The 25,349-nt window shown below is 51.3% G+C and overlaps 10 protein-coding genes and 1 pseudogene across 11 annotated transcripts, besides 1 other annotated feature; 3 read left to right on the top strand and 8 right to left on the bottom strand.

The window, feature by feature from the left end:
- Positions 1 to 594: 594 nt before the first annotated feature.
- Positions 595 to 2,051, bottom strand: NCS54_00485400 (MFS domain-containing protein; the record flags this gene model as incomplete). The annotated part of the gene is made up of 4 exons (XM_053150376.1): positions 595 to 1,499; positions 1,551 to 1,643; positions 1,701 to 1,931; positions 1,988 to 2,051. The coding sequence occupies 4 exons, from the start codon at positions 2,049 to 2,051 to the stop codon at positions 595 to 597; spliced, it is 1,293 nt and encodes a 430-aa protein (XP_053006351.1).
- Positions 2,052 to 3,008: 957 nt separating this feature from the next.
- NCS54_00485300 (Hypothetical protein) lies at positions 3,009 to 3,830 on the bottom strand (the record flags this gene model as incomplete). The annotated part of the gene is made up of 3 exons (XM_053150375.1): positions 3,614 to 3,830; positions 3,370 to 3,562; positions 3,009 to 3,309 (listed from the first exon to the last, which is right to left on the bottom strand). Exons 1-3 carry the CDS (start codon positions 3,786 to 3,788, stop codon positions 3,009 to 3,011), a joined length of 669 nt encoding a protein of 222 aa, XP_053006350.1. The 5' UTR covers positions 3,789 to 3,830.
- A 753-nt stretch (positions 3,831 to 4,583) lies between these two features.
- NCS54_00485200 (Hypothetical protein) lies at positions 4,584 to 6,306 on the top strand (the record flags this gene model as incomplete). Its single annotated transcript, XM_053150374.1, has 6 exons — positions 4,584 to 4,781; positions 4,839 to 5,107; positions 5,182 to 5,272; positions 5,330 to 5,438; positions 5,494 to 5,976; positions 6,053 to 6,306. 6 exons carry the CDS (start codon positions 4,584 to 4,586, stop codon positions 6,304 to 6,306), a joined length of 1,404 nt encoding a protein of 467 aa, XP_053006349.1.
- Positions 6,307 to 6,535: 229 nt separating this feature from the next.
- NCS54_00485100 (CN hydrolase domain-containing protein) lies at positions 6,536 to 7,494 on the bottom strand (the record flags this gene model as incomplete). The annotated part of the gene is made up of 2 exons (XM_053150373.1): positions 6,536 to 7,369; positions 7,450 to 7,494. The coding sequence occupies 2 exons, from the start codon at positions 7,492 to 7,494 to the stop codon at positions 6,536 to 6,538; spliced, it is 879 nt and encodes a 292-aa protein (XP_053006348.1).
- A 391-nt stretch (positions 7,495 to 7,885) lies between these two features.
- NCS54_00485000 (FAD-binding PCMH-type domain-containing protein) lies at positions 7,886 to 9,672 on the bottom strand (the record flags this gene model as incomplete). Its single annotated transcript, XM_053150372.1, has 3 exons — positions 7,886 to 9,122; positions 9,173 to 9,373; positions 9,422 to 9,672. 3 exons carry the CDS (start codon positions 9,670 to 9,672, stop codon positions 7,886 to 7,888), a joined length of 1,689 nt encoding a protein of 562 aa, XP_053006347.1.
- A 1,739-nt stretch (positions 9,673 to 11,411) lies between these two features.
- NCS54_00484900 (CFEM domain-containing protein) lies at positions 11,412 to 12,909 on the top strand (the record flags this gene model as incomplete). The annotated part of the gene is made up of 4 exons (XM_053150371.1): positions 11,412 to 11,513; positions 11,566 to 11,701; positions 11,754 to 12,426; positions 12,480 to 12,909. 4 exons carry the CDS (start codon positions 11,412 to 11,414, stop codon positions 12,907 to 12,909), a joined length of 1,341 nt encoding a protein of 446 aa, XP_053006346.1.
- A 509-nt stretch (positions 12,910 to 13,418) lies between these two features.
- NCS54_00484800 (Hypothetical protein) lies at positions 13,419 to 15,891 on the bottom strand (the record flags this gene model as incomplete). Its single annotated transcript, XM_053150370.1, has 3 exons — positions 13,419 to 14,597; positions 14,654 to 15,403; positions 15,454 to 15,891. 3 exons carry the CDS (start codon positions 15,889 to 15,891, stop codon positions 13,419 to 13,421), a joined length of 2,367 nt encoding a protein of 788 aa, XP_053006345.1.
- A 745-nt stretch (positions 15,892 to 16,636) lies between these two features.
- NCS54_00484700 (Amine oxidase) lies at positions 16,637 to 18,733 on the bottom strand (the record flags this gene model as incomplete). Its single annotated transcript, XM_053150369.1, has 3 exons — positions 16,637 to 16,800; positions 16,844 to 18,279; positions 18,327 to 18,733. The coding sequence occupies 3 exons, from the start codon at positions 18,731 to 18,733 to the stop codon at positions 16,637 to 16,639; spliced, it is 2,007 nt and encodes a 668-aa protein (XP_053006344.1).
- A 526-nt stretch (positions 18,734 to 19,259) lies between these two features.
- On the top strand, positions 19,260 to 20,146 carry NCS54_00484600 (Hypothetical protein; the record flags this gene model as incomplete). Its single annotated transcript, XM_053150368.1, has 3 exons — positions 19,260 to 19,321; positions 19,374 to 19,610; positions 19,663 to 20,146. 3 exons carry the CDS (start codon positions 19,260 to 19,262, stop codon positions 20,144 to 20,146), a joined length of 783 nt encoding a protein of 260 aa, XP_053006343.1.
- A 436-nt stretch (positions 20,147 to 20,582) lies between these two features.
- On the bottom strand, positions 20,583 to 21,314 carry NCS54_00484500 (Mac domain-containing protein; the record flags this gene model as incomplete). Its single annotated transcript, XM_053150367.1, has 1 exon — positions 20,583 to 21,314. The coding sequence occupies one exon, from the start codon at positions 21,312 to 21,314 to the stop codon at positions 20,583 to 20,585; it is 732 nt and encodes a 243-aa protein (XP_053006342.1).
- A 369-nt stretch (positions 21,315 to 21,683) lies between these two features.
- Positions 21,684 to 23,631, bottom strand: NCS54_00484400 (annotated as a pseudogene). Its single transcript has 6 exons — positions 23,611 to 23,631; positions 23,036 to 23,546; positions 22,679 to 22,986; positions 22,492 to 22,625; positions 21,805 to 22,441; positions 21,684 to 21,731 (listed from the first exon to the last, which is right to left on the bottom strand).
- Positions 21,684 to 23,631: a sequence feature.
- Positions 23,632 to 25,349: the final 1,718 nt, after the last annotated feature.

Genomic DNA, 25,349 nt, shown 5'->3' with positions numbered 1-25,349 from the left:
TGGTTTTGGGCCTGTAATGAAGACACGACTTCGTGTACAGGAACTAGTCAGAGAAACTCTTGAAGGTGTTCAGAAGACCCTCCCATGTGCATCTATGGCCTACCTGGAGTTCTGGGGCCATGGATGTTGAACGACAAGCAAGAGCTTGGAGACCGGTAAATTGTGCTGACTTGACGAGAAGGTGGACGATTCATAATGAGCTTGATATTCTTCTTCTTCAATGACATATCCGTCACACACATGACCAAAGAACACGGGTAGACACAAATTAGCATGAAACCGAATGCTGTAAAACACCGTAAAATTAGCTTGATATATCAACTGAAGAAACCAGGTAATGACTTGTAGAATGACTGTCCCTCATGTCTTCTCTCTTTGTAGTAGCCACTGCAGTTTTTGGCACCTAATGGCTCTGAAGAAGGTTGTATCCTCCGTAAAACGTCTCAATAACCTGACAATGCGCAGTTGGAAGACGAGCTGATCAAGCTTCCCGTACCAACTTCAGCGGCAGACTCACCTCCTTCTTGCTTCCTCCATCAACTAATGGGGGTATCCAAGGGCGCCGTCATGGTAGCCATTTAGAACCTATTTTATCTAGAATAGTGCCGGCTTCCATCCTCCTGCTACTCCTCGAGCGATACAGCATGCAATGCTGGCGACCATGTAAAACCCGCCTGCAAAGATGATCAGGTTTCGGTAACCATCTTCGCTTCCGTCCAGCAAAGCACCAGCAATAGGAATGCCAACCAAGGCTCCGAAACTTGCGACGAAATATGCCATTCCATTTGACTTTCCATAGTCCTCGATTCTGCATACTCGAGACACACAAACTGGTGATAAGCTAATGGCTGCACCTGACCAGAAGCCAAAAAGCACCGAGAATGCCATGACCCGAGCGTGATCCCCGTCTGCTATTAACCATAAGCCTAGGATAAAAGCCCCGCAGGACAGAGCCGTGACAATCATCGTGTTGAAAGCGCCGAAACGATCGGCGATGTAACCAGGAAGAACTCGGCCAGGGATGGCGCCAGCGTTTAAGAGGACATTGAGCAGGTATGCTTGGCGTGAGCTGAAACCGTAGGAGAGCGCATATGAGCACAGATATGTATAAGGGATAAAGACGGCAAATTCAACAAGGAAGATGGCTGCAACCGTGACTGAAAAGTTGACGTCTCTAAAAAGACCAAAGTCGATGTAAGCTTTGGCCTTTTTGTTGTGAGGTATGCGCTTTCTCAGGAATATGTTGGCGACAATGAGGAGGCCAAGTGACAAGAACGCAACTACTCGGATGGCCCAAGGGAAGCCGATACGTGGCGTTAGATATAGAATGATGATTGAGAAGATGATGCCTCCAATACCGCCGGCGCTACAAGCCAGGCCAGTGGCGAAAGCGCGGCGCTTACAAAACCAATGCCCTATGGCTGACAGACTGGGGTTGAATAGTAAGGATGAAGATATACCTCCAAGAACGCCAAAGGAGAGGAGGAAGTGGTAGAACTCTGTATGTCCATCTTAGCAAACTCATTGGGAGTGGGAAGGATATGGAGTACCGGTGGATAGGCTCATGAAGATCAGGGACGCAACAACCCCAATTGACCCAGGGAGAAGTAGTAGTTTGATATCGTAAGCATCAAAGACAGGGCCTGCGTCAGTAGTCAGTCCATGTCCTAGGTAGCAAGGCGTCTTGAGAGATTACTTACCAACTTGCGCGCCACAAGCCGTTATGAAGAAGGCGTAGCAGCTAAATATCCATCCTGTTTTACTCTCAGAGATGCCCTTCAGTTCATTCTCAGAGATCCAGGCCTGGAGGACAGCCAAGGTGTTGAGCAGGCCCATGGGGGGGACCATTGCGCACCAAGCTCCGACGACGACCATCCAGGCCTTGAGCCCGCCATCGGGGTAATCGATCTCATCAGACTGAATACCATTATCTGATTGTAAAAGCCTGTTAGTGGCTTGTCAGTCATGATATTGACAATGAACTTACCCTCTTGAAGTGAAATTGACTGGATCCCTGTTGGACGCACAGTTGGAGTGTCGCCTTCAGTCATGCCGGGCACACTTGAAGAGATAGTCTTCAGTTGAGCAGAATTAGCAGAAGGAAGCTTGGGCTGTTCAATTCCCTGGTGCGAAGAAACTTCGAGGTTGAGAAAAGACTTTGGAGAAGAGAAAAGCCCCTCTTTGATGTGAATGGCCGAGAGGGCGCGGGGCGATCGGCGCAGACATGGCTCAACCTATCAGATGGCCTTGGCACCACTATCAGTTTATCGTAGAGTATCTGCTCGAAAGGGAAGGTCCTTTGGCCTGGCTACAAATGAAGTGAGGTTGGAGGGCTTCAAACATGAAAGGCACAATGAATGATGAGGCAGGGAGTTAGTGAAGAAATACAGCACCAAATGTGCAAAAAGATGCATGGAAGTAAGGTAACATAGCTTTATTTCTGCCTCGGTCAAACAATCCTGAAAGATGCGAGATACACGAAAGAACAAGGCGTGGAAGACAGAAGCAAAAGACAAAAGAGCCAAGATGGCAGGGGAGCAAAAAGAGAATCTCTTTGCGTCATCCGGAATTCGAATCCGAGCCTCAACTTCTCTCTAATGGAAGAGTTGAATCCTAACCCCTAGACCAATGACGCTTGTTGATGTCTCGGCTGGCAAAAATTGGACCTCATATACATCAGCGTCCTCTTGACCCATTCTAGACTAAGCGAGCCACTAAGTACCACTTGCTGCTTAGGTCTTGGTTCAACCTTACCTGGCTAGTTCCATAGGTGGTTGTGGACATGAGGATTATTACCTAGGCGATGTTTCACATAACTAGAGTGTTGAGGATCGGGCCTCTATGCTGAGATGTGATTGAAAATTGTGTTCCCTAGCCCCATGCTCAACAATCACGATTCACCCGATGGGGACTTGGGAAGCGAATTTCACTCATTACAATCAATGAAAGACGACGACAACACTAGCGTAAATGATACAACTTATGACAGATCTACGTATAGCCCAAAGTCATAGGCCAACCAGACCCCAGTTCACGCCATCCCATTCTTCACTCTCAAGCCAAGCAATATCCTCGGGCGAAACAGGTTGAGAGGATCCAAGAGTGACGCGCAGCGCCTCGACTCGAGACCTCGCTGAAGCAACGGCCCAGATTTGTCGTTCTCTATTGGCAATCAAGAGAATCGCGATAGGAGAAGGGAGGAGTGGAACGAGCGGCTGAAGTGTGCGTGGGACCATGTACATGCCCAGCATCTGCCCGCGCCGGGACCAGGCAACGAGAATAGAGAGAAATGCGCAGGCAAACAATGTACTGTTGTTGATCGCTGCGATTAGTACATGTATCGTGCTTGCTAGTGCGGAAGTAGCTCACAAGAGACCGGTACGAACCGCCGACTTTCTTCTTGTCGAAAGCAGAGCATTCTGTAGTTTTTGGAGATCCTGGTCAAGCCTTGACAACGATGTTTGAAGCGACGCCTGCGCCTTGCGTACACGCGCCAACACCATTTCGTTGTCCTCTTCCAGGTGACCGCGAGGGAACTCCTCAGGCCGGGGCGGACGAGAGGCTATGGTCTAAATTTTAACATCTTGCATGCATCAAAGGATAGATCACGTACGCCTGTGTGTTGTGCTTCCAAGCAGCCCGCGCGACGCGGCAAGCCATTGGCTCAATCTGTACTGGTTCAGATAGATGGCACTGTGAGCTTTCGTGACGCCGACGCTGTAGAAGGGCGGGGATGCAACAGCTTCAAGGCGCTCTTGGAGCGGCATCCTCTCGGTCTGCTTGTTCATGTTCAGTCGTCCAAGCTGAGAGAATTCAGAGGTAGTTATTGCGTAAATAGGAGTTAATTTGGAGGAGAGTGGAAGCCAGAATACCAGGTGGCGGGGAAAACAGCCTCATCTGGTGTTTGTCACGTGGGGATCAAGACGGAACGGCGGGTTCGCCTCACTTTGGCAGCCCGTTTAGAACAACCGCCAAGGCACTTTCTTGACGCACAGGGCTTCGTTGCTTCGATTTTGTCAGTGCCACGTAGATAGTGGTTTGTATGAGGCAGGAAAAACGCCTGGGGCAGAAGGCCAACAACAGCGGCCCGAGGCAGACTCATTTGTTGCCTTGGCTTGCCAAGTGGATGGCTCTCATCCTATGCATTCCAATGTGGCGCTGATTACTGCAGCCAAGTTGGATGCAGCTCTCTTCTTTCAACCCCTGATGCCACAGTCGACGGGCAAAAATGTCTCAGCTCCAACACAACCAGCGTGGATACTGGAGAAGTACCGGTCAAGTGCTGAAACCTAAGAGTTGGGCCAATACTGCACGGTAGGTGAGTTCATGTACCTGTTGGTGCTTGGTAGGTACATATCGGCTATCTCATACGCCCTTGACAACTGCTTCTTACAGCCATCGAGCATCTGCACTTTTGCCCACCCACTCATAACACTACCACAGCCACCGCCCGCTCCATCATCTTTTTGAGGGATGGAAAGATTTAAGAAGAAGATCGACAACCTATTTCCCTCAGCACACCAGACAAACCTACTGGCTCAGCCAGTAGTCTCGCAAACATGGACAGTGCGACAGAGCTCACGATGTGGCATATCCAGTGCATTCATCCACAGTTGCAAACACCTGAGGACATCTCCGACTATATTTTCTGTACCAACTCCTTCATAAGACACCTCTGGAAGAGTTCTGGGCAGGTCGCACCTACGCCGCCTCAGCTACAAGTCGATGCAGTAGAGAACTCCGTCGTCACCCACCGGGGCGCTTCGATCGATGCAGTCCGGGTTTGTAGCTATTTCAACCAAAGGCCACGAGCGCAGCTAATCAGTCCTCTCTCCCAGCTAAGATTCAAACTGCTACCCAAGTACCAAGGAAACAACGATGAATTTCTCAGCGCGATCCGTTATTTTTGCGAGCGAATATTCAAACTCAAAGCCGAGGGCGCACTTTACTGCCGTATCAGCCTCATGAGCCCCCGATCTCTCATTGGAATTGCGCCCTTGAGCCATTGGTTCAGGTTTTACTGGACAAAAGGCTTCCTTGAGACCTTCATTCGTCGACGAGTGTCCCTGTTCAACGAGCTAGCCGATGGCGAATTCTTTTGGTCATGGTATGAATAACGCACAACCCGGAGTCGAGGTTGATTAAGGATTATTTGCGTCGATGTGCTAACGAGAAGTCAAGGCTTGGGGGAGTCGTGTATATTGTACTGGCGTCAGAGCAGGAACCTTCTGAAATATTTCGGGGAATTAAGATTGCCCTTGCAAAGAACTTCGTCAGTATTCAAGGAAAATGTACGATGGGCCCTTGACTGATGAAACACGATACCTAGGATTTCGAGGCTACGAGGCCACCTCAGGACCTTGAAATTAGGAGTAGAGAGCTGTCAAAGGGTTTCTTACGCGGTCTGGAAAAGGTTCTGATACATCTCGACAGTACCAGTCAGTCTCTTCTCTTGGCCTTCCACAAATGGTGTTCAAGCTAAAACTTTGCAAGCTGAGGCCTGCAGTAGGTGTATCGATGAAGGAGCCACTCAGCTGCCATCGGATTTCGAGATCCAACTTTTCAATGCAGTTCTTGAACTATTCCAGGCTGGATTCGAAGTCTTGACCATCAACAAGGAAGTTTTCGATGAATGGCAAAATATTGTCTCTAGTGCGGAAGGCAAATTGCATACCGCATTGTTTACCACAGGTCTATCGCTAGGGCTGTTTGGTTGGCAGGCTGGCAGTGCTGCCATTGCTGCTAAGACTGCTGCTACTGCCGGTGCTACTGCCGGTGCTACTGCCGGTGCTACCGCTGGTGCTGCTGGTGCTGCTGGTGCTACTACTACTTCTGGCGCTGCTGCTATTGGCTCTGCAATGTGTTCTCTAACAGTCCTTGGGCCTTTTGTCTTACTCGTCATCGGCTGTGGCATCTGCTACGTTCATAACAACAACCATAATAAAGCAAAGGAAGAAAGAGATAAAATTAAGAAGTGTGAGTATATCGAATCTAAATCCCAGGATCTCTACGGTTGTCCAGTTAGACCCTTGCGCTAATTCCCGTTTCATAGTATCGGAAGGCATTCGAGGACACCATGATATTGCACGGTATCTTGCCCAGTGGTTTGTCGGCGGCCACAGGCCCGCTCAGGCGGATGAAGAAAAGGAGATGCAAGACATGAGAGCTCAACTCGGTGAAAGAGGGCTGATGCCAACCTTGTCACTGAGGGACTACAAGGCGACCATCAGCAGCGAGGCCGACGTCATTCGCCAGCAGCTCCGGAAGATGCAGGAGGACCCTGACCTGAAAGATTACTTCTCTTAGTCTTTTACTTTGGATGACGGACCAGTTTTGATTCAATTTCAGCTTGTATTTATGTTGTTGGGCCCCGAGATTATAAAGATTGGGTGGGCAATGTAAGCGATCCTTGGCATGTTGACTTGTCTTTGGTGTGCGGTTTATTTACATACCACTAAACCCAGGCCCGCTACTAGGCGAGTTCAAATTGATACGAACACCTTTTAGAGATATTTCAAAGCTTTCTACTTTGTCGCTATGCTCGCTTGTTCATGTCATACTTGTAGTACCACCCCTCACCCTTCATATCCTTCCTGATCTTGTAGTTATCCTCAGCAATCCTCAAGATATCCAGGTCTACTTCCACAATCTCAACCTTTTCCTCGCCAATTTCAATCTTGCCAAGAGTACCCAGAATAGGCATGTTCACGGAGCTCAGTCCACCTGCGTTGCAGAAGGCAACTGCTGCAGTGTTCTCAAAAGCTCGCGCTGTGAGAGCACTCTCAATAAAGATCCTTTCCGCATCCGGGTTGAGTTCCTGTCCTTCTTCTCCAGCATCCGTCAGGAACCAGTACGAAGGAATGATGATTAGGTCCGCGCCATCGTTGACCAAGGCTCGGAAAGCTTCTGGGAAAGCCAGGTCCCAGCAGATGACCATGCCAGCTCGCACAGGTCGACCATCAGCATGCTTCAGAGGTGTATCGAAAGCCGTGTGAGGTGTGTGAGCTGAAGAAGTAAGGTGAGGTCGCTCAGGATGCCACAGGTTTTTCTTTTGATAAGAACCACAGATGTCTCCAGTTCCGGCGGCCAGGAAGTAGGCCATGTTGCGCAGCTCTTCATCTTTTCCGTTTTCCACCAGATGCTCCTCGCAAATGGTACCCGGGACAATGTTGATGTTCAACTCCCGCGCAAGATCCTGATACTTGGCGAGGCAGCCTGTTGACTTCTTGCTGGCCGAGACAAAGTCGGCATGCTCAGGGGCCCATGATGTGAGGTGAAACTCTGGAAGAATCGCGATATCACATCCTTTAGCCGCTGCCTCGCGCAAGTGTCCTTCAGCCTTGGCAAAGTTGTCGTCGACAACGATGGGCTTATCAGATTGTCAGTGAGTCAGCTCAAAGTGCAAAGTTTCGCCTAGCGCGAAAGATTGTGTTTGATTGGAAGACGAACCTTGGGGTCAAACTGAATCAGCGCGATCTTGTAAACAGGAGCCATGGCGGTTGGTAGAAAGTTGTTTCTTGGAGATTGGATTAAGTGGCGAGGTTTGGATGAGATGCGGAGAAGCAAGCATTCGGAACTCGGCATGACGCTTGACCTAGCGTTTCTCCACTTGAAGAGAAGCTGAGATGCTCACGTGTTTGTTCAGCTCTTCCGTGGGTTCCGTGAGATGAGGTTTTACCGACACCAAACTTGTGCCAAATTGTGAAGCTTATCGAGTCCATTTTCTCAGACTCAAATCTATCAACTGTAATAGTCAAGAATTGTAAAAATCAAGGCTTCTTTGTCATTCGCTATCGCTATATGCAGACCCTGTATCAATCCATCAAATATGTACAATCAGATTATCATAACATCCAAACTTGACTCCTCAACTTGATTAAAGAATTTAAACTCGGCACATGCGACCGTCCGCGGCAACACTCCAGGCATCGCTACCAACGCCCTTGAGGTTGTAGAACAGCGACTTGGGATCCCACTTCTTCTTGATGGAGGCAAGACGGCTCCAGTTGTCGCCGTAGAAAGTCTCCTGCCAGTTGAGCTGGTTAAAGTCGGCCTCGTTCATGTAAGTGCCGCTGCCGGGAGTGACGGCCTCGATCTGGGGCATGAACTCGTAGGTAATGCGCTTCTGCATCGTAAGCATGTCGTCCCAGCGAAGGGGATCCCAGGTGGTGGCAAGCTGCATCGACATGATGGCCTTGCGCCAGGCGGGGTGCACAGCGTTGGAGACGCCCTTGAAAGGCTGGAAGCTGCCGCTGCTGCCGACAGCGATGACGCCGTTGGCGGTGAGGTTGCGGATCACCTTTTGGAAGTTGTCGTTGTCGTTCTCAATGACGGAGCGGGGGATGAGACGACCGCCGTACTGGTACTCGGAAGCACCGATGTGGCCGTTGGGCAGAGGACCCATGTACGTGTCGTAGTGGTCGCGGTAGTTGAGGGTGGTGTAAGAGACCACGGGCTTGATGCCAACCTCGGCGAGGTAGCTGGTGAAGGGGCCAAGGACCTCATCGCGGACGTAGTCTCCGGTGGAGTTGACGAGGGTGATGGGCTTGACGACGAGAACGCCAGAGGTGACGTAGTAGATGACGGTAGGGCCGTGGTCAATCATGGCGGGCAGAAGCTCGTGGAACTTGGCAACGGCCTCGTCAAAGGTGGCCTTGCCGACACCGGTGGCAGCCATCTGGAGAGTAGCACCTCCAATGGTACCGGTGTAGTGAGCACGAACAGTCATGGAAGTGACGACAGCGAAGTTGCCAGCACCGCCACCGCTCAGGGCCCAGTAAAGATCACTGTTCTCAGAGGCGGAAGCCCTGACGACTCTGCCGGCCGCAGTGACAACTTCAAACTCAAGAGTCTGATCAGCACCGAGACCGTAGCTGGTGCTGAGAGCAGAGTGACCACCGCCAAGGGTGAAGCCAGCAAGACCGACGGTGGGACACTCGCCAGAGATGGTGGTGAGGCCATGAGAGTTGGCAAACTCGACAGCGTCGGCACCCTGGATACCGGCACCGAGCTTGATGGCAGGGCCGTTGTAGAGCTTGTCAGACCATTGGACGACTTCAGCGTCCTTCATGAAGTGAGTCCAGATGGCGAGAGAGCCAGCGCCAGTAGAGCGGCCAAGGTAACTATATCATTGTTAGTTACGAGTCTAGGGAAGAGTAGAGAAGATACATACTCATGGCCAGTGTTGCGCACAACCAGGCGGATGTTGTGGTCATTGGCAAATCGAACAGCGGCAGCAACTTGGTTGGCGTTGGACACCTTGACGGCATACGCAGGATAGTTGCCTAGAGTGCAAGGGCGAGACTCAGCCAAGAAGGGATCACAGCTCTGGTTGGCAAAGAAGGCCTGCATCACAGACGAAGATGACTCGAAGCTGGGTTGCGTTAGTAAATCATTCAAGCTACCAGAGTTTCAAGCTTACTGAGTCTGGGGAAGCTTCCAAGCCGTCTGCAGAGCAGAGCAAGCCTCGGCGTCATAGGTGGGATCATGGCACGGCGAACCGATGGGAACAGTCTTGATGAGACCGCCGTTAACAGTCTTGTTGAATTGGCTCCACACGTTGGTGGAAGGCCAGCAGGCGTCGCCGGGGAGGCATCGACACTTGGGCGTAGAGCCAGCGCTGACAGCGCCGACGGTGGCAAGAGCCCAGGAAAGAGACTGAGTGATCTTCATCTTGGCGGTTGGAGTTGAAGATGCGTCGATGGATGAGATGGACAAGAGATGTGGCGTCCTACTGCGTATTTAATAGAATAGCATCCTAGGCCTCCCAAGAGATGCATCCCGTCTTGGGTGACCTGGGGTCCTTGCTAGCACGCACAGTAGATTCGCATGAAAATGGAGTCGGAGGAAGCGGCTGAGGCGCACTAGGGTTCTTCCGACCGCAAGCAATGAATGGCTTCCTTACTGATTCTGGAAGCTAGGACCAAGACGCTTGGTCTTCAGGGACAAGGGGAGCCCCAGAAATGCCCAGCTATAGCGTTGAGAGATTTCTTGGTAGCGCCGCCGGTTTGCCGGACGACTCGCGTCCGAAGGGTCTAAGACCGGAGATTAGGCATGGAACTGGAATCATCCGTCGTCGACGGGCTGACCAAGACCAATAACGTTGGGATGCTATTGCCTGGGTCTTGGCGAGGGGGATCAACCCGGATAACCACGTGTGCTAGCGAGGACTTGGCGGAGTTATCTTCAGTAAGCATTTGCAAAGGATCAAGCGCGGAGGAACGAGGACGAGAGAGAATTGGTGCCAAAATTCTGAGCATATGGGAAGCCCCTGATGACATCCACCTTTGCCACATGTTCTCCACTTGTTACAGATCAATGCATGAAAGCCACGAAGTATCATTCGGCGAATTGACGGGTAAGAAGAGCTCTCAAGGAGTCTAGAACAGCCTTGACTCGCTGCCAAGGCTGTAGTTTGTAAAGGCGAGTAATGTATTACCTACTCCTACTCCGTCCGGGAATACAGTATCGCTCTTCGCGATAAAAAGGTCCGATGCTAAATAAATCCACTTCAATAGCCCGCCGATCATTTCCCTTTCGAAACAGCCAACTTCAGGTCCGCCTTTTACACGGACCATCTCAACTGGTACGATCCGGTGGCAAACAGGGGCTTTTGTCGTTCCGTCGACGGAAGTGTCTTCAAATGCGTGTCCGCCCGAGGACCGAGGTGGATTTTTTGATAAGCAGGGGATCTCCAGGAGTTGCTCCGCGTTGGGATCTGACAGGGAGGATGATCATGCCACTTTTCGTAGTGATTTTCGATGGATTGCCCCTGTTGATGTGGCCTTGATTCTGGATCCTGATCTGCAGTCTGTTCGTGTATCTTGATCTCAACGACAGTGATGGACGAATACGTCTCTGAAGCTGATTTGAAGCCGACTGAGTCCTCACAATAATCATTGCATTGAAACGTGTGCAGCTACTCGTGTCCCTCATTTCTGCTCCTGAAAACTCTTTTACCCCTGATTCATGCTTCATGTAACCTCTCCAATGAGCAAAAAGGTCCCACCCGCCCTCCGGCCCGGATCTACAAATATGTACAAGTCAACTCTCGGAGCTTCTACCGCTCTCGTCAAGCTCCTTAACTGGTCCAACGCCACACGTGGGAGCCACACCGGAAATAGGGACTGTCGGATATGAAAATAGGGATCTTCTGGGGAAGTCACCATATGGCGCACTGAATCGGGCAACTCTTGGTGTCGGGTAAGTCTGTGCGTTGAATCATGGTGTGTGACTATTTGCAGTCCGTTCACATGTTTTGAATCACTGATGCGGCGATCTTGGATCCACGGGTTTTAGAAAGGTTTTTTTTAAGGGACTGACTGTTTTAGCTTGTGAAAGTTTAATAAAATGACACGAGCCCTTCTTGGTTGCCCACTCAACTTTTTTGTTCTTCTTGGTGATGCTTCATGATGCTTTTTGGATTGAGCCTATTTGCTTGCCTTTTGGCGTTGCCAGCTGGTCTGGCTGCGTCTTCTACCTCGGCTGCTCTCGCAGGCTGGCCCGAGTGCTCAGTAAGACCTTCTACTTTTCAAGCCCTCTGTGTGGTTGTGCTAATGGATTCAGATCAAATGCCTCGCAACTGCCATCGGAAACTCGACATGCTCTGCCACAGATCAGGCTTGCATGTGTACTAATGAGCAGCTTCAGTTGGAAATGAACGTATGTGTCAAGCAGGAATGCACCATCAAAGAATCGTTGGGTATGTCTCAACTCCGGGTCGACTTGGTAGCACCATGCTAACTGTCGTGAAGTCACGGCCAACCTGACAATGACCAGCTGTGGCGCTCCTATTCGAGACAAGTCAAACGAATACCTCATCTTGTCCAACACTTTTGCCGTTATTACTGGCCTGTTCATCGTTCAGCGGTTTGTCTCAAAGATCTACTGGAAGCTTCCTCTCGGCCTCGACGACTGGTTCATGCTTATCACCTTTCTCTCTGGTATTCCGAGCTCGGTCATTACTGTCCACGGCACGGTAGCAAACGGCTTAGGCCGTGATATTTGGACCCTTAACCCGACTGAAATCACCAATTTTGGATATTTCTTCCACGTCATGGCTATCCTCTACTTCGCCCAGGTTACCCTTCTAAAGCTGTCCCTCCTGTTCTTCTACCTTCGCATCTTTCCAACTGTTGGTGTTCGGAGGACTCTCTGGGCCACCGTCGTATTCAACTGCCTTTTTGGATTGGCTTTTGTGTTTACCGCTGTGTTTCAGTGTCAGCCCATCAGCTATTTCTGGAAGAAGTGGGATGGTGAACACGAAGGACACTGCGCTGATCTCAACGCCATCACTTGGTCCAATGCTGGCATCAGTATTGCTCTTGATTTTTGGATGCTGGCGGTTCCGTTGTCTCAGCTCAAGGCGCTCAATCTGGATTGGAAGAAGAAGATTGGTGTTGGAATGATGTTTTGCGTGGGCACATTGTAAGTCTTGTCCTTCTTCAGTGATTATGAGCCTGCTGCTAACTGTGATTCAGCGTCACCATTGTCAGCATTCTGCGACTCAGAGCGGTTGTCAAGTTCAAAGCCGAGACCGAGAACGCGACTTGGGAGTTTCTTGAGGTTTCTAAATGGTCAACGATCGAGATCAACGTCGGCATGATCTGCGCCTGCATGCCCTCCCTTCGAATTCTTCTGGTCCGACTCTTCCCCAAGATTTTGGGTACTTCTCGAAGATACTACCCCAACTACGCGAGCAACACTGGAAGAAACACCAACAAGAACAGGTCAAGACAGCTGGGCACCAATGCTACTACAGAGGTGGATACGACTAGTCGGCCGGTTGAGTCAAGGGGGATTACGTATCAACGTACCTATGACGTGCAGTATGGCGATAGTGATGAGACGCAATTGGTTCATATGAAGGATTTGGATGCGAAGAGCTCTAGATCTGGGGTTTCGGTATAGGCCAAGGAGCCTGGGTGTAATTATGTTTGATGAATTATGATTTTTGGATACTTGAAACGCGCACAAATCCCTAACCCGCGGCATGCATGTAGTTCAGTGGTCAGTTTCGCTGGGGTTATCAACTCTAGGCTCGGATGAAGCCCGAATCAGCCTTGCCCTTGATCCTCTAAGCAGCTCACCACCACTGACCACATCCTGGGTTCTCGTACGACTGGTCGCCTCTGTCGGTTTGGTCGTATGCTCTACTGGGATAGTCATGACAGCCTTGAACGACACGAGGCTGGTTAGATCTGAAATGCTCCAGCTGGGACCGAGAACTGAGTGATAGCGGGTGCTGGTTGTTGTCAAGTTGGTATGAACACTATAATGGGGCCACCATGACTGCATATGCCTATTAACTGACAAATGTCACTGGATTTTTCCTAATGAGAATTATAGATGAAAATATACTCATAACTCAGCTTGATTAGTCTAGCCTTCTTGGTTCAAAACATGGCTGGCTAGGACAACTAGTGTGCTGTGTTAGTGGAAAACGTGGGATTTCCAGCAACATAGATACACATGTTCCCATCAGGCTGAACATAAAGAACAATTCCATCCTCTCCAGAATGACCACCAGTGTTACTCGTCCACGTAGCAGTACCACCTGAACCAACGCACAAGTTCCCATCCGATGACATCCAGGCGGAATCGGCATTGGTGGCTCCGGCCGTCCACATGAGTCGCTCCGGCTCGAATTCATCCCATGGTCTCTTGTGGAGAAGGACCAGGTTTCCCTTGCTGCTGATACGAGCGACGTAGGTGCCTGCACTGGTAGCGGCGCAGCTAATAGAGTGTGCCTTGTCGAGTGTCACTCCAGGCGTGAGAGAGTTGCCGATGGATGCAATGATGTCCGAAATCTTCCATAGAATCTTGCCATCGCCGTTGCGGACAAAGATGTTGCAATCGTTGTCAAGGATGAGCCCTGGAGCACCATTCAGCTGAGGGAGACCATCTGGGCCAGGGGGTGCATAGGTTGTGTTGAGGGCTGGATGTCGGTTGCTGCTACGCCATAGACTGTTGTTGCTGGCGTCGCTGATCTGAAGCACCTTGTCCCGACCAAAGGTAAAGGAGTTGGCAGTTGCGCTCGTCAAGGGGGGTTCATAGACGACACTGGTGTTGAGGCTAGTGTTGCTGAGCTGAAGACCACCAGATGCGAGGAAAGTAATCTCGTGAACACCGTTTGGAGATTGCATCTTTTGGCCGATGAGAAGGGTCTCGCCCAGGTTGAGCTCCGACACGGTACCGCTGAAGGCTGGGCAGGATGTGTTGCTCCTCCAGATAGTTTGACCCCCGTTAATGTCGTGGAGAGCCAGATCACCCGAGTCTTTGAGCACCAAGCTTCCCGGAACGTGCTGGGCAAAGATGTTGTCTCGTAGATTGGTATTGACAGGGGCCTCCCAGATCTTTCTACCGTTCTCTGCCCAGAGGATCATGTCGTTGTTGTAGCCCATCGTCATCATTGAGGTGTCGAGGTTTGGGGGCGGGCTGGACGTGAAGAGAGTGGTTTTGGTTGGGACATTTTGGATGATGAATTGGCTACTGTCCAAGAGCGTTACTGTCATCTTTCCGCTTGGAGAAGTCATGGACTGGCCGGATGCGAGGTATTGTCCAGGCAGTAATGTGTTGCCAGATGTGTAGGCGATGAACTTGGACGAGAGTCAGCATCACACCTATCAGTCAAGGTAGATTGGTTAGAACTTACATCAGGAGGCACATATGTCTGCACCTTGGATGCATCCGTTGACCAAACGACGATATCATCAAGTTTGAGGTCCACAACGCCATCGTTGCCCAGCTTCAGAACACAGTTTCCAGGAGTCCTTCGGAACGTCGTGTTCGATGACCATTGGGTTTGAAAGCTTGCAATCACTGCCATGTTGCCTGTGGTGTCGACCTGAACCCAGCCGCCACTTTCGGTGTCGCCCGCGCCTGTAGACCATGTGGTTGTAGAGCCCTGGGCCAGAACAAAGTTGAGGTCGAGGCCGAGGGTGAGAGTATAGTTACCGTTGGTGGACGTAAGCAACTCGCCTGGCAAAATCCTCTGTCCACCAACGATGTGGTTCTTTACCGGCATTGGGTACGCCGGACCTGTTCTGGAGGACCACACAATCTGGTTATCAGTCCAGATGACCATGTTTCCATCATCTCTGACCTGAAAGTAAGAAGTGCTATTGCCTCTACCGGCCGTTCCAGCCTGCCATTTGGGATCTCCAGAGGTATCGAGTATCTCGAGCTCTCCATCAGCACGGAAGAGGAGGCTCTGCGCGGGAAGACCCGGTGCCATACCTGCGGACCAAAGAGGGCCCTTGCCATTTTGGTACATCACGCAGTTGTGGTCAGGTTGCATGATGAGCGTGTAATTGCCGTTGGTGGACACCAGGGTTTGGTTGATGTTCAGGGCGGTACCGGGGTTGAGGCGGTCCGTGGGAGCTGGAGCTGGTGGTGGCACAGTCTGTACCACTATTAGCAGACTTGCTTGTTCACAGATTCGACAAGACTTACAGGCTTGGTAGTAGGGCTGGATGGGTTTGCCGGGGTGTCTGCAGGCGTTGGCAGCGGAGCCTGTGCACTGTTTGTGCTCCAAAAGACCTTGCCATCCGTGCTAATGATAACATTCCCATCATCTTGAATAATTAGTTCAGAATCAGCAGTACCCTGACCTCCACTACCACTAGACCACCTCTCATCGCCGTCTTTCTCAAGTAGCCTCAGGTTGCCGTCAGTCTCCAAGATGCAGGTGACAGGCTTGGGGTAACCCCAGGTGTTGGAGCACCAGATGGGCCGGCCGCCTGGTGCGTACGCGCAGCAGTTGCCGTCGCTTTGGAGAACAAAGGCGTAGTCGCCGTTTGGGGACTTGATTAAGCCGTCGACTCCGAGGGAGGAGCCAGCCTTGAGGCGATCTGATACGGCTGGTGTTGCCGGTGCTGCTGGCTGTGACATGATGACGGCAGTTGATAGTTGTAGAGATTCTTGAAAACGATAATCAATCGTCCGAGCTCTTTCCTAGTCGCTTTGCGATTACTCTGTTTATATAGTTCTTCAATCCCCACTGCCACTTTGAAGTCCGTCGATTGCGCAAGAACCAAGTCGTCCAGACACCTACATCACATGTCGCCATACTGTCCAATCCCACGCCTTTCTACCCGACCTTTTGAAACATTGCCTGATAGTTTCGAATAGCTCGACGTAACTACTCAGTCTGGACTCTTTATCATGCTAAGCCAAAGCCACAACTGGCTGCACTATTGACAACCGTCGTCAGCTCGAGCACTAAAGAGGTTAGCGACCCAGGTTCCAGGCCCTGCAGGTGTCTCGGCCGAGTTCAGCTTCAGCCAGCCACGCTGGAGTTTTGGGATAGGATGCTTCGATAGGTCTGTCATAGATCCAAATTCGTATGCATGTTATTATAGTCTGCTGCTTTTGGACGATTGGTGTTGATAGTGGCACAAGAGGCGTCTATCGTGGAGGTAAGACTAGAAAAATGGCTGATGTCGCAAGTCTAGAAGCTCAAGCGACGGGCCGTCCCTCTGACGCTTGCATCACACGGCAGATAAAGACCCAAGAACTCGTGGGGAAGCTAGATAATAACGTAATCTGCATAACTTGTATATCTCTAACACAGTCGTACATCGATTGACCCAAAGACCTTGAGAACCAATTTATTTTAATCTCGGTCTTCCTCTCTCTAGATGCGCGAAGGTCGGCAGCAAGACTCGGGTCCAACAGTGTGTAGCGTGGATTGGTTGGCGCTCTGGTTGGAACGAGGGACGTCGTTGGATGGGTTGACCTCAAAGAAGCTGGTAGGCTTCAGCGACACGGCAAACTTTTCGACAGGCATAACAGGGAAGTCTAGTCACAGTTAGTATAGAATCAGCAGTTGGAAATGGTAGACACATGCCTTCAGGTCGAGTGACATGAGTGACTCCAAAAGCGTGCCAAAGAACAACATCCTCATTCTTGACATTCTCATCACGCTTCGCCCAGATGGCCAGACCAGTATCCTCTCGGCTCTGGTTCGTAAACTCTCCCGAAGCCCATAGCTCGTCGTCGTTGTACTTTGTCACCCAGATGGGCTTAGAAGTAAAGATTCCGCGGCGGTAGTTGAACGTGTGAGGAGCCATCATGAGCATCTGGCTCGGCACAGCGTGCAGCTTGTACCCGTGAGGCTTTCCGGAGATGGCGTTTGTGCGGGACTCGTTGATGATCTTGAATGTGCGGTTCTTGGTGAGGTCGAGGTCGTAGCCGCCTGGCTTCTCGATGGGTGTTGTGTTTACTCTGAAGGCGCAGCCGAAGGGGTCGAGATCGGGTTCGTTGATCACGGGGTGGCATTCGTCGTATGTAATTGTGTTGTTTCGGTCGCCGTCTAGGCAGGGGTCGACTCGGACGCAGAAAATGTGCTGGTGGTTGACGGCTAGGACGCCCGGTGCGACGATTGTGCCCCAGGGAACTTGGAGGCCTTGACGGATGGGCATGGTAGAGACGATACCTGTGGCTCGAACCTCGATGTGGATGTTGGCAGCTTGGTCGAGAACAAAGGCTAGGATGTACTCGTAGTTGGCAACAGTTGCTGTGCACTGGATGACGAGCTGTCTGTTTCTTACAACTGAAGACTTGTGGTTGCGGAAGTTGGTGTGCTTCCAGCCAATGCCGTCGTCAATCTCGTGCATGCAGACAACATTGGGCATGACAGCAGGCTTGCCATCTGCAGTCACTCGAACACCGCTAAAGTAGGCAATGTGACCGAGACAATCACAGCCAAGGCTCAGACTGTTGGAAGTAAGACCAAAGCCAGAGTCTCCAAGGTCAAAGGCTTGCTTTCGGTGATATGGTGATCGAGGGTCGCCGTAGGGAACAGTCATCTCGCTCATGGACACTCTGTAGAACAGGGGACGGCCGTCGTACTGCACATCGTGAAGAACGGGGCCTTCTCGAAGGGTCCAGCCAAGTTGGAAAGACCACTTCTGCCACTCAACGCGACGGCCAAAGATCTTGAAAGAAGGTCCCTCGGGCTGAACGACTTGCAAGGGCTTAAGGTCCTTTCGAAAGGCATCCTCTCCCATGATGTTTGCGCTATACTCGACAGGCTGGGCAGGCTCCCAGGGCTGGGTCTCGGGATCCAGTTCGTCACCAGTGCCCATGGGAAGTCTTTCGATCTGGACGAGCTCGAGCGTATGGGCGTCGAAGATGGGGGCGAGAGGAAGGGGGAGAGAGTAGTGGTTGGCTTCGGGGTCTTCGTCGAGGGCGATGTACATGTAGCATTGGAAGAGTCGTCGTCGCTCGTTGGCGTCGTCGGTGCCAAAGGCCCAAGGATCGTTGAGAAGGCGGGCGCTAGAGAGGTCAGTAATTGTCTGGGTGTTTTTCTAAGGCCATCTTACTTGGGAGGGAGCTTGAGCTTGGCAACTTCAGCCAAGACCTCGGGGTGGCTGTTGCAAGCTCTGGTGATGAGCTCATACTCGTGCCAGTCAACAGGTCCTTGCGAGTTGGGGGCATCATAGAGCTTCTCAACTCTCTTGGTTGCCAGGTTAACAATAGCGATCAAGAGAGCCTGGCTAGTCTTGAGGTGGTAGTACACCCTAGCCCTTCGATCAGGAGCCGGGCCATTGTGATGAAGGTGCTGAAGTGTAGTGTCCTTGGGAGGCTCAGCGAGATCAATAAGCTTGAATCTGATCTCGTTGTCTGCGCATCCGATCTGCTTGTGGACAATCTGAGAGGCCGTCTGCACCTCGTCGACAGTCAGGGGGTCAAGAGGGTGAGGAGCAGACTTGGAGGCGTGGGGTGACATTTTGACAAAGATCTCTGAGCTCTTGAAGAGAGTAAAACAAGTGCTTGAGGATTTGCTTGAGATGATCTGCTCGTTGAATCTGTCGCGTCTTGCATCTTGTCTTATACTCGGCTTGTGGTTGGTGAAGCTGCGGAGTTTGGAGTGTGGAGCAATCTGCCAGAGGGAAGCTAACGGTAGTGTCTTCGCCTCCGCATGGTCCAGATTACCGTTTTAGGAAATAATGCCAGCGTCAGGTGTAGACTGCGGGGGAGGAGTGTCTGCTCTGCTTCCTCTATCTAGGGGCGATGCAAACCGTTGCCCGCATCTGGGGATGGAGCACACAGCTTGTTGCGCCCCTTGCTAATTTTGGTAGGGCCGGCAGCTGGGCCGAGGCTGATCTGCAGGAAGCTATGATGGGGCATGATGAGCTATGGAGGGGACGCGTGGGACAGAGCTCTTATATCCAGGGTATTCCTCGTGCTGCTATCAAGATTACTTTGTTCTAGATTCCACTCTTTTACACAACGACGATAAGAGATAGCTCAATATGCCTGACTTCAAAGGACTCGACTTGACCGGCAAGACTGCCATCGTCACCGGCGCTTCCAGGTAAGACCTTCATCCTCCGAGACACGGCAGCTGCTTACGCGAATTGCCACAGGGGAATTGGTGCCGCTATTGCTGTCCAATTAGGCCAACGTGGCGCCAATGTTGTTGTCAACTACACCAGTGACAAGAGCAAGCAGCGCGCCCTCGACGTGGTCAAGAAGATCGAGGCCAGCGGCTCCAAGGCGTCCCTCTGTAAGGCTAGCGTGTCTAATATGAAGGATATTCCCAAGATTGTGGAGAGCGCGTTGCAACTTAGCCAGACTGGAAAGATTGAGATTTTGATCCACAAGTGAGTCTCCTAGCCATCTGTTCCTTGCGTACCTATGCTAATGGTTGATCAGTGCTGCCTTGGGAGTCGATGCGAACCTCGACGAAGTCACAGAAGAGCTCTTCCAGACTCACTTCGATACCAACGTCAAAGGCCCCATCTTCCTCACCCAAGCCGTAATCCCACACATCGCCCACGGCGGCCGCATCGTCTTTGTCTCCTCCGCAGCCGCCCGTCTCGGCGTAGCCGGGCAAACGGTATACGGCGCCACAAAAGCCGCCGACGAGTCATTAGCCCGCGTCTGGGCCAAGGAGCTCGGCCAGTCACATGGAATCACTGTCAACTGTGTAAACCCTGGACCTGTAGCTACGGATCAGTGGCAGGAGAGCGATGAACAATTCAGAGAGGATATGCAGCCGCTTATTGAGTCTACGCCGGCTGCTGCGCGGATTGCAGAGGTTGATGATATTGCGCCTTTGGTTGCGTTTCTTTGTACGGATGATGCGAGGTGGACTACTGGGTCTGTTCTTTGTGCGAATGGCGGGCTTTATAACTGATGTTTTTGCTTGTGAACAGCGTTTGAGAGTAATAGTGAGGGCTGGTATCTGTGTCGCCCCTTGGCGTTGATAGAGCTGGTCATTCCTTGTTACTTGCTGCCTGTGATTCATGCAAATAGGTCTTGGGAAGCTGAACGAAAGAAGGCATTAATCCAGAGTAGACGCCGGTTGAAGCTTAGACAGTCGGTAACGCGATATGAGCACCTTTCTGAGTTTCATAAGACAATACATGTGATATTATATAATCAGAATGGTTAACTCTCGTGCGATCGAAAACCCACGGGGTGTAGGAATGCAGTGAGGGTGAGAACACTTATTTCCTAAGGAGCTCTTCCGTGAGATACAGCAGTAAAACGATGGTCAATCTATAGTATTGTATTCGAAGACGGCCGTATAACTCCTTTATCACCTCTATTCATCTATTTCTTATCCAGGTTTACTCTTCAGGCATGGGCAACTCCGGAACCTTCTTGACCACCCTCGCAGGACTTCCAAGAGCCACACTCCAAGCTGGAATATCTCGAGTCACAACAGATCCCGCACCTATCGTACATCCGTCGCCGATAGTAACACCAGGAAGAATTATAACGCCGCCTCCGATCCAACAATCGTTGCCGATGTTTATGGCCTTGGCGTACTCGATGTTATCCCTTCGGCTCGCAACCTCGATCTCGTGCGTCGCAGTCGAAATCATGACGTTAGGGCCAACCATCACGCGATCACCGATCGTCACGATGGCAGAATCGAGGATCGTGAGGCCAAAGTTGGCATAGAATCTCTTGCCTACTGAGACGTTCGGGCCGTAATCGACACGGAAGGGGGGCTCGACAAAGACTTCGTCGTCGGCGACGTGGCCGAGTCGCCCGCGCAGCATCTCGGCTCGCTTCTTGGCCACGGCTTCATGCGTGTATTCGTCGTCGCTCGTGGGGAACCAGTTGTTGTATTCGTGCATGAACTTGCGGCCGTCGAGACGCCCCTTGACGAGCTCGGGGACGAAGGAGTCGTAGCTGTTTTGAGGTGAGTATGACTGCTCCTTGAGAAGAGGGGTCGAGGAGGGGTTGACTGACAGCATGCCCGAGATCATCCTCTCGTATTGCTCGCAGTGTGGCACATTGGCCAACTTGGAGGACTTCTCAAGCTCTATCGGACACTTTTCGGTGGCAGCCATTGTTTCTTCGGTATGATAATGAACAATCTCAAGGTGGAACGAGGTGAAAAGGAAGAAGAGAGTGAAGGCTTTGACGATGCTCTCGTGGACAGTGGATGGCAAGACCCTTGCAGTTGGGACATGGACTAAGTCACACCTTCTTTGGAGTTCCCACACCGACCAAAGGGATCCTGCAGGAAACTAATCTCAATGAGGAAATACTCCCAACTCCCTGTCGCGCCACCCATCATCAATGACTAGCTAGGCCCACTAAAGAGGAAATCTTTCAACATGACGGGTTTCGTTAACAAAGACGGTAGAGATACCACTGCTTGGCAGATACGCGCTCCGATATGAGCCCGCGAGATGGAAATTGGATCTATATCTTCTTTAGAAGAAGAGATAAGCGTGTTGGTCGCGTAGAAGCTCTGAGCATGTCTGTGAAGGAGTTGTCAGCTTTGGTGGAGGCCATGACATGGCGGCGGGGCTTGACAGGGGTGGGACAACTTACGAATTCCATCCATGGAACGTTGGACCAACCGTGGGGGTTTGTCCTCCTCTCTTCCCAGACCTTGGTGAGCATCTCGGTCATGGCTGGATGCTGGAAGCCTGTCGCGTGCTTGATCTCGCCGACGCACCAGCTGGCGTAGTGCATCTGATGCGGAGAAGACGTATCAGCTCCAGCTAGAAACAGAGGGAACAGTAGCCGTTTGTAAAAGACGGTATCTCGAGGCATGGCTGCGCAGACGTCAAAGATAGCCGCCACAGATGCCTTGATACGACTGTCCTCACACGACATGGCAAACGGATCTGGAAATCGCAGCACTCGAAGCAGACAGGAGTGTCTGTACGCCTCTGCGAGATGCTTCCATTCCTGGTGTCCCGTGGGGTAGACTGCCTGATCGGGGTCCCAACCACGAAAGAACTTTTCGGCCTCGTCCAGCAACGCCTGGAACTGATCTACCGGCAGGTCCCCCGCGCGGAACGCCTTACCTGCCTCCAGTACCTGGCCGATCCGGTGGAAGATGACCGGGGGGCAGCCGACGAGGGTGTGGAGGCTGAGACTTCCATGATCGCGCACGCAGCGACGTACGTCCTCTGAGTAGGAGAGCTTCTCGGCGCCGCTGAAGCCCCGCAGCATGTCGAGCCTGGATCCTGGGTTAGTCTGGGGTAATCTGGTCTGTGGCTGCTTGCTCACCATGCCAAGGCTGATATGAAGAACATGCTAGCTTTGGATCGTGTGGAGAAGTCGGTTGGACAGGCCAATCTCTTGCACAGGAAAGACACGCCGGTTAGGTGAGCTCCATGGGAAGAGACGCCAGTCTCGCAGACCTGGGGAAATAGATGCGTTAGCTTGGTATGTAGCATAGGGGAGTGCAACATACGTCATGCAGGACCAGCAGTAGGGCCATGCATAGCACATACTCCTCCTCGGCGACGCTGAGGGTTGATACTTCTTCCTGGAGAAGCAATGCCCCAAGCGAGTGCAGCGCCGATACTCTGTACTGCAGCGAGATGGCAACAAAGTGCTGGCTGCTGTTCTTGCCCGAGATGTGCATGTGGCACGTTGTCAGACCCAGCAGGGCGTGAAGGACGCCCTGGTGCTGGTAAGCCAGAGGCAGGACATGTATCCTAAAAGGATTGTCGGTGCCCTGGATGTGGATGGTGAGATACTCACTGAGTATCTGGTCGACTGAGAGAGCAGTCAGCTGCCGCCCAATGAGCACCTGTGAGTCCCTTACAGTAGTCAATGAGAGGACGGTTCGAGATGATGTCCTGGCTGAGGTCGGGGGTCCCGATGAGGGGCGAAGTGGAGTCGATGTGAACCGGCGTAAACGGAGAATGTGACACAGACGCCGGAGACGGCAGGCTGAGGATGGTAGAGTCGGGAAGTCCATGGTCTGGAGAGAGAGACGCCTGCGGAGAAGCCGAGTCCGTCACCGACGCCGTGGTGACGGCCTCTTGCACGGCCGCCGACGACGAGCCAGAGGGGGACTCGCCCGAGATGGGGAACGAGGGAGTGGAGGATAGAGCGACGCTATCTCGTCTGGTGCTCGATGAGCCCCGGCGGGCCAAGGGGACAGTCATCATCTCGCAGAACTGGAAGCGCGGAGGATATCCCTCGCAGTGCAGGCCCTTGGTGCGACATCTATCACAGATGGGGCGCTTGCGGTCGCATTTGCGACACTTTTTGCGGCATGTGCCACAGGCAGGGTCTAGATGAGAGTTAGATTGGGGGCACTCAGTATTGACCTTGCAGTGTCACGGCCATGATCCGTGGGTTGTGAGTGAGGTCAGAGTTGGTTGCGCCACTCACCCTTGCGCCTAGCCGTTGGGCGCTTTACCGTCGAAGTGAGGTCAGTTGCCATTGTTGCCCAAAAAGCAGCGAGTTGCCGAGGTTTACTATGGCAGTGTAGGAGCAGCAGCAGAGGAATGATCAAGCTCAGACAGGGAAGTTGATGGGAGGAAATGTGGTTTGCTCACGCAGAGTGCGGCCGATTAACGAGACTTTTTGTGGAGAGGCCAAAACGTGCGGGGAAAATGTTGATGCTGATCTAGCGGAACGAGCTAATGCTATCAAGAAGGAGGGTGGGTGTGGTAATCACCTGCGGGGGCTTTCAAGCTGATACGAGACTTTTTTCTAATGTGGTGATGCGATTCTTGGATTTGTAACTGTTCACTTGAAGCCTTGTCCTTGCTTAGAGACTGAGAGTTGGTGATGATTGTTGGGCTGGCTGGGTGATGGTCTTGGGGGTTGCGCAGCATGGCCTGCAAGATAGCTGAATTTCCTACTTGGGCCATCTTCATCAGCCACCCTGTACCCTGGCTGAAACAATTCAGCTTTTCTATCGACTCGCCTTACCCTGAACATCGAACCTGAACCTGATGTAAGATTGTCATCAAGTCCGGTTCCAGAGCCCAGTAAATGGCTGAGCAGCGCTTCTTATCATCTCCACCAGTCGATGCGGAAGTGAGCTTCAACTACCCGTCTACAGGGTTCATGACCATATCTCACAATAGGCTGGGGAGTATTGCGTTCCCCTTCTTGATATCAAGCCTCTTTCCTTGAGAGGAAATAAGCAGGGAGAGCTGCCAGCACACTCAACATGCAATTTAAGAGCCAAAATCGTGATGGCATGCATCAGAGAGACCTTGTCGCGCGAGTGGCAAGAGGCTTGATAAAGGTGTCTGAGAATGAGGACTTCATCAGCTCAGCTTTCTGCCTACATACTTGCTGTCCATCAAGATTACAATCTTGTCCCACAACCACAGTGGAGAGCTTCGTGAGGGGAACAGAATTGGAGACGTGATCAACACGGTGACCCTCTCTCTTGGGTTCAATACTATCCTCAACCGTGCTCAACTCCGTCGAGGCCAAGCGTCGTCATATAGAGATCGATAACATAGCCGAGGAGCATCTCAGCCTGAGGCTAATAATGCACAATTGCCCCTCCCGGGACAAGCCATGGGAACGGGAGCTCGGAGCGTGTCTGAACGAGGCGAGGTTGACTTTTACCGTTTTAGGAAATACTCCCAACCTGCGCCGCTAAGATCGAAATGGGAATAGGGAAAACGTGCACGAGGCGCGTTTGCGATCGTGGGTCTGCGCGATAAGGGGTGGAAGATAAGAAAGGGTGCTTATAACTAACTAAGTGCTTACTAAAAGAGTATATAAAATTAGCTATGTAAGTAAATAAAATATTATAAGCTAATTAAGAATTATAAAAAATTACTTTAATAGTACTTATATATATATATGTATTTATTTTAAAGTAATTAAAATTATGAAAATTATTTATATATTTATTTTAAATATTTAAATATTATATATTTTATATATTACTTATAAAAGTTTATATGGTAGGCTTATATATATAATCTTAATACTTTTATACCATATTAGTATAGTCTTTTACTAGAGTTTAAACTAGCGCCTCGTAGACCATACCCTTATCACACACCTTCGTCCCCTATCATCAGGCTCAGAAGTGCGGGGGCGGCGTTGAAAAGCCCTTGCAAATCCAAAATCCGGGGCAAATGCAAGGTTTCTCCTCC

This window comes from Fusarium falciforme, chromosome 4 (assembly GCF_026873545.1).
Source record: "Fusarium falciforme chromosome 4, complete sequence".
In the NCBI taxonomy this organism is placed as follows: Eukaryota; Fungi; Ascomycota; class Sordariomycetes; order Hypocreales; family Nectriaceae; genus Fusarium; species Fusarium falciforme.
This window is presented reverse-complemented; position numbering and strand designations above follow the sequence as displayed.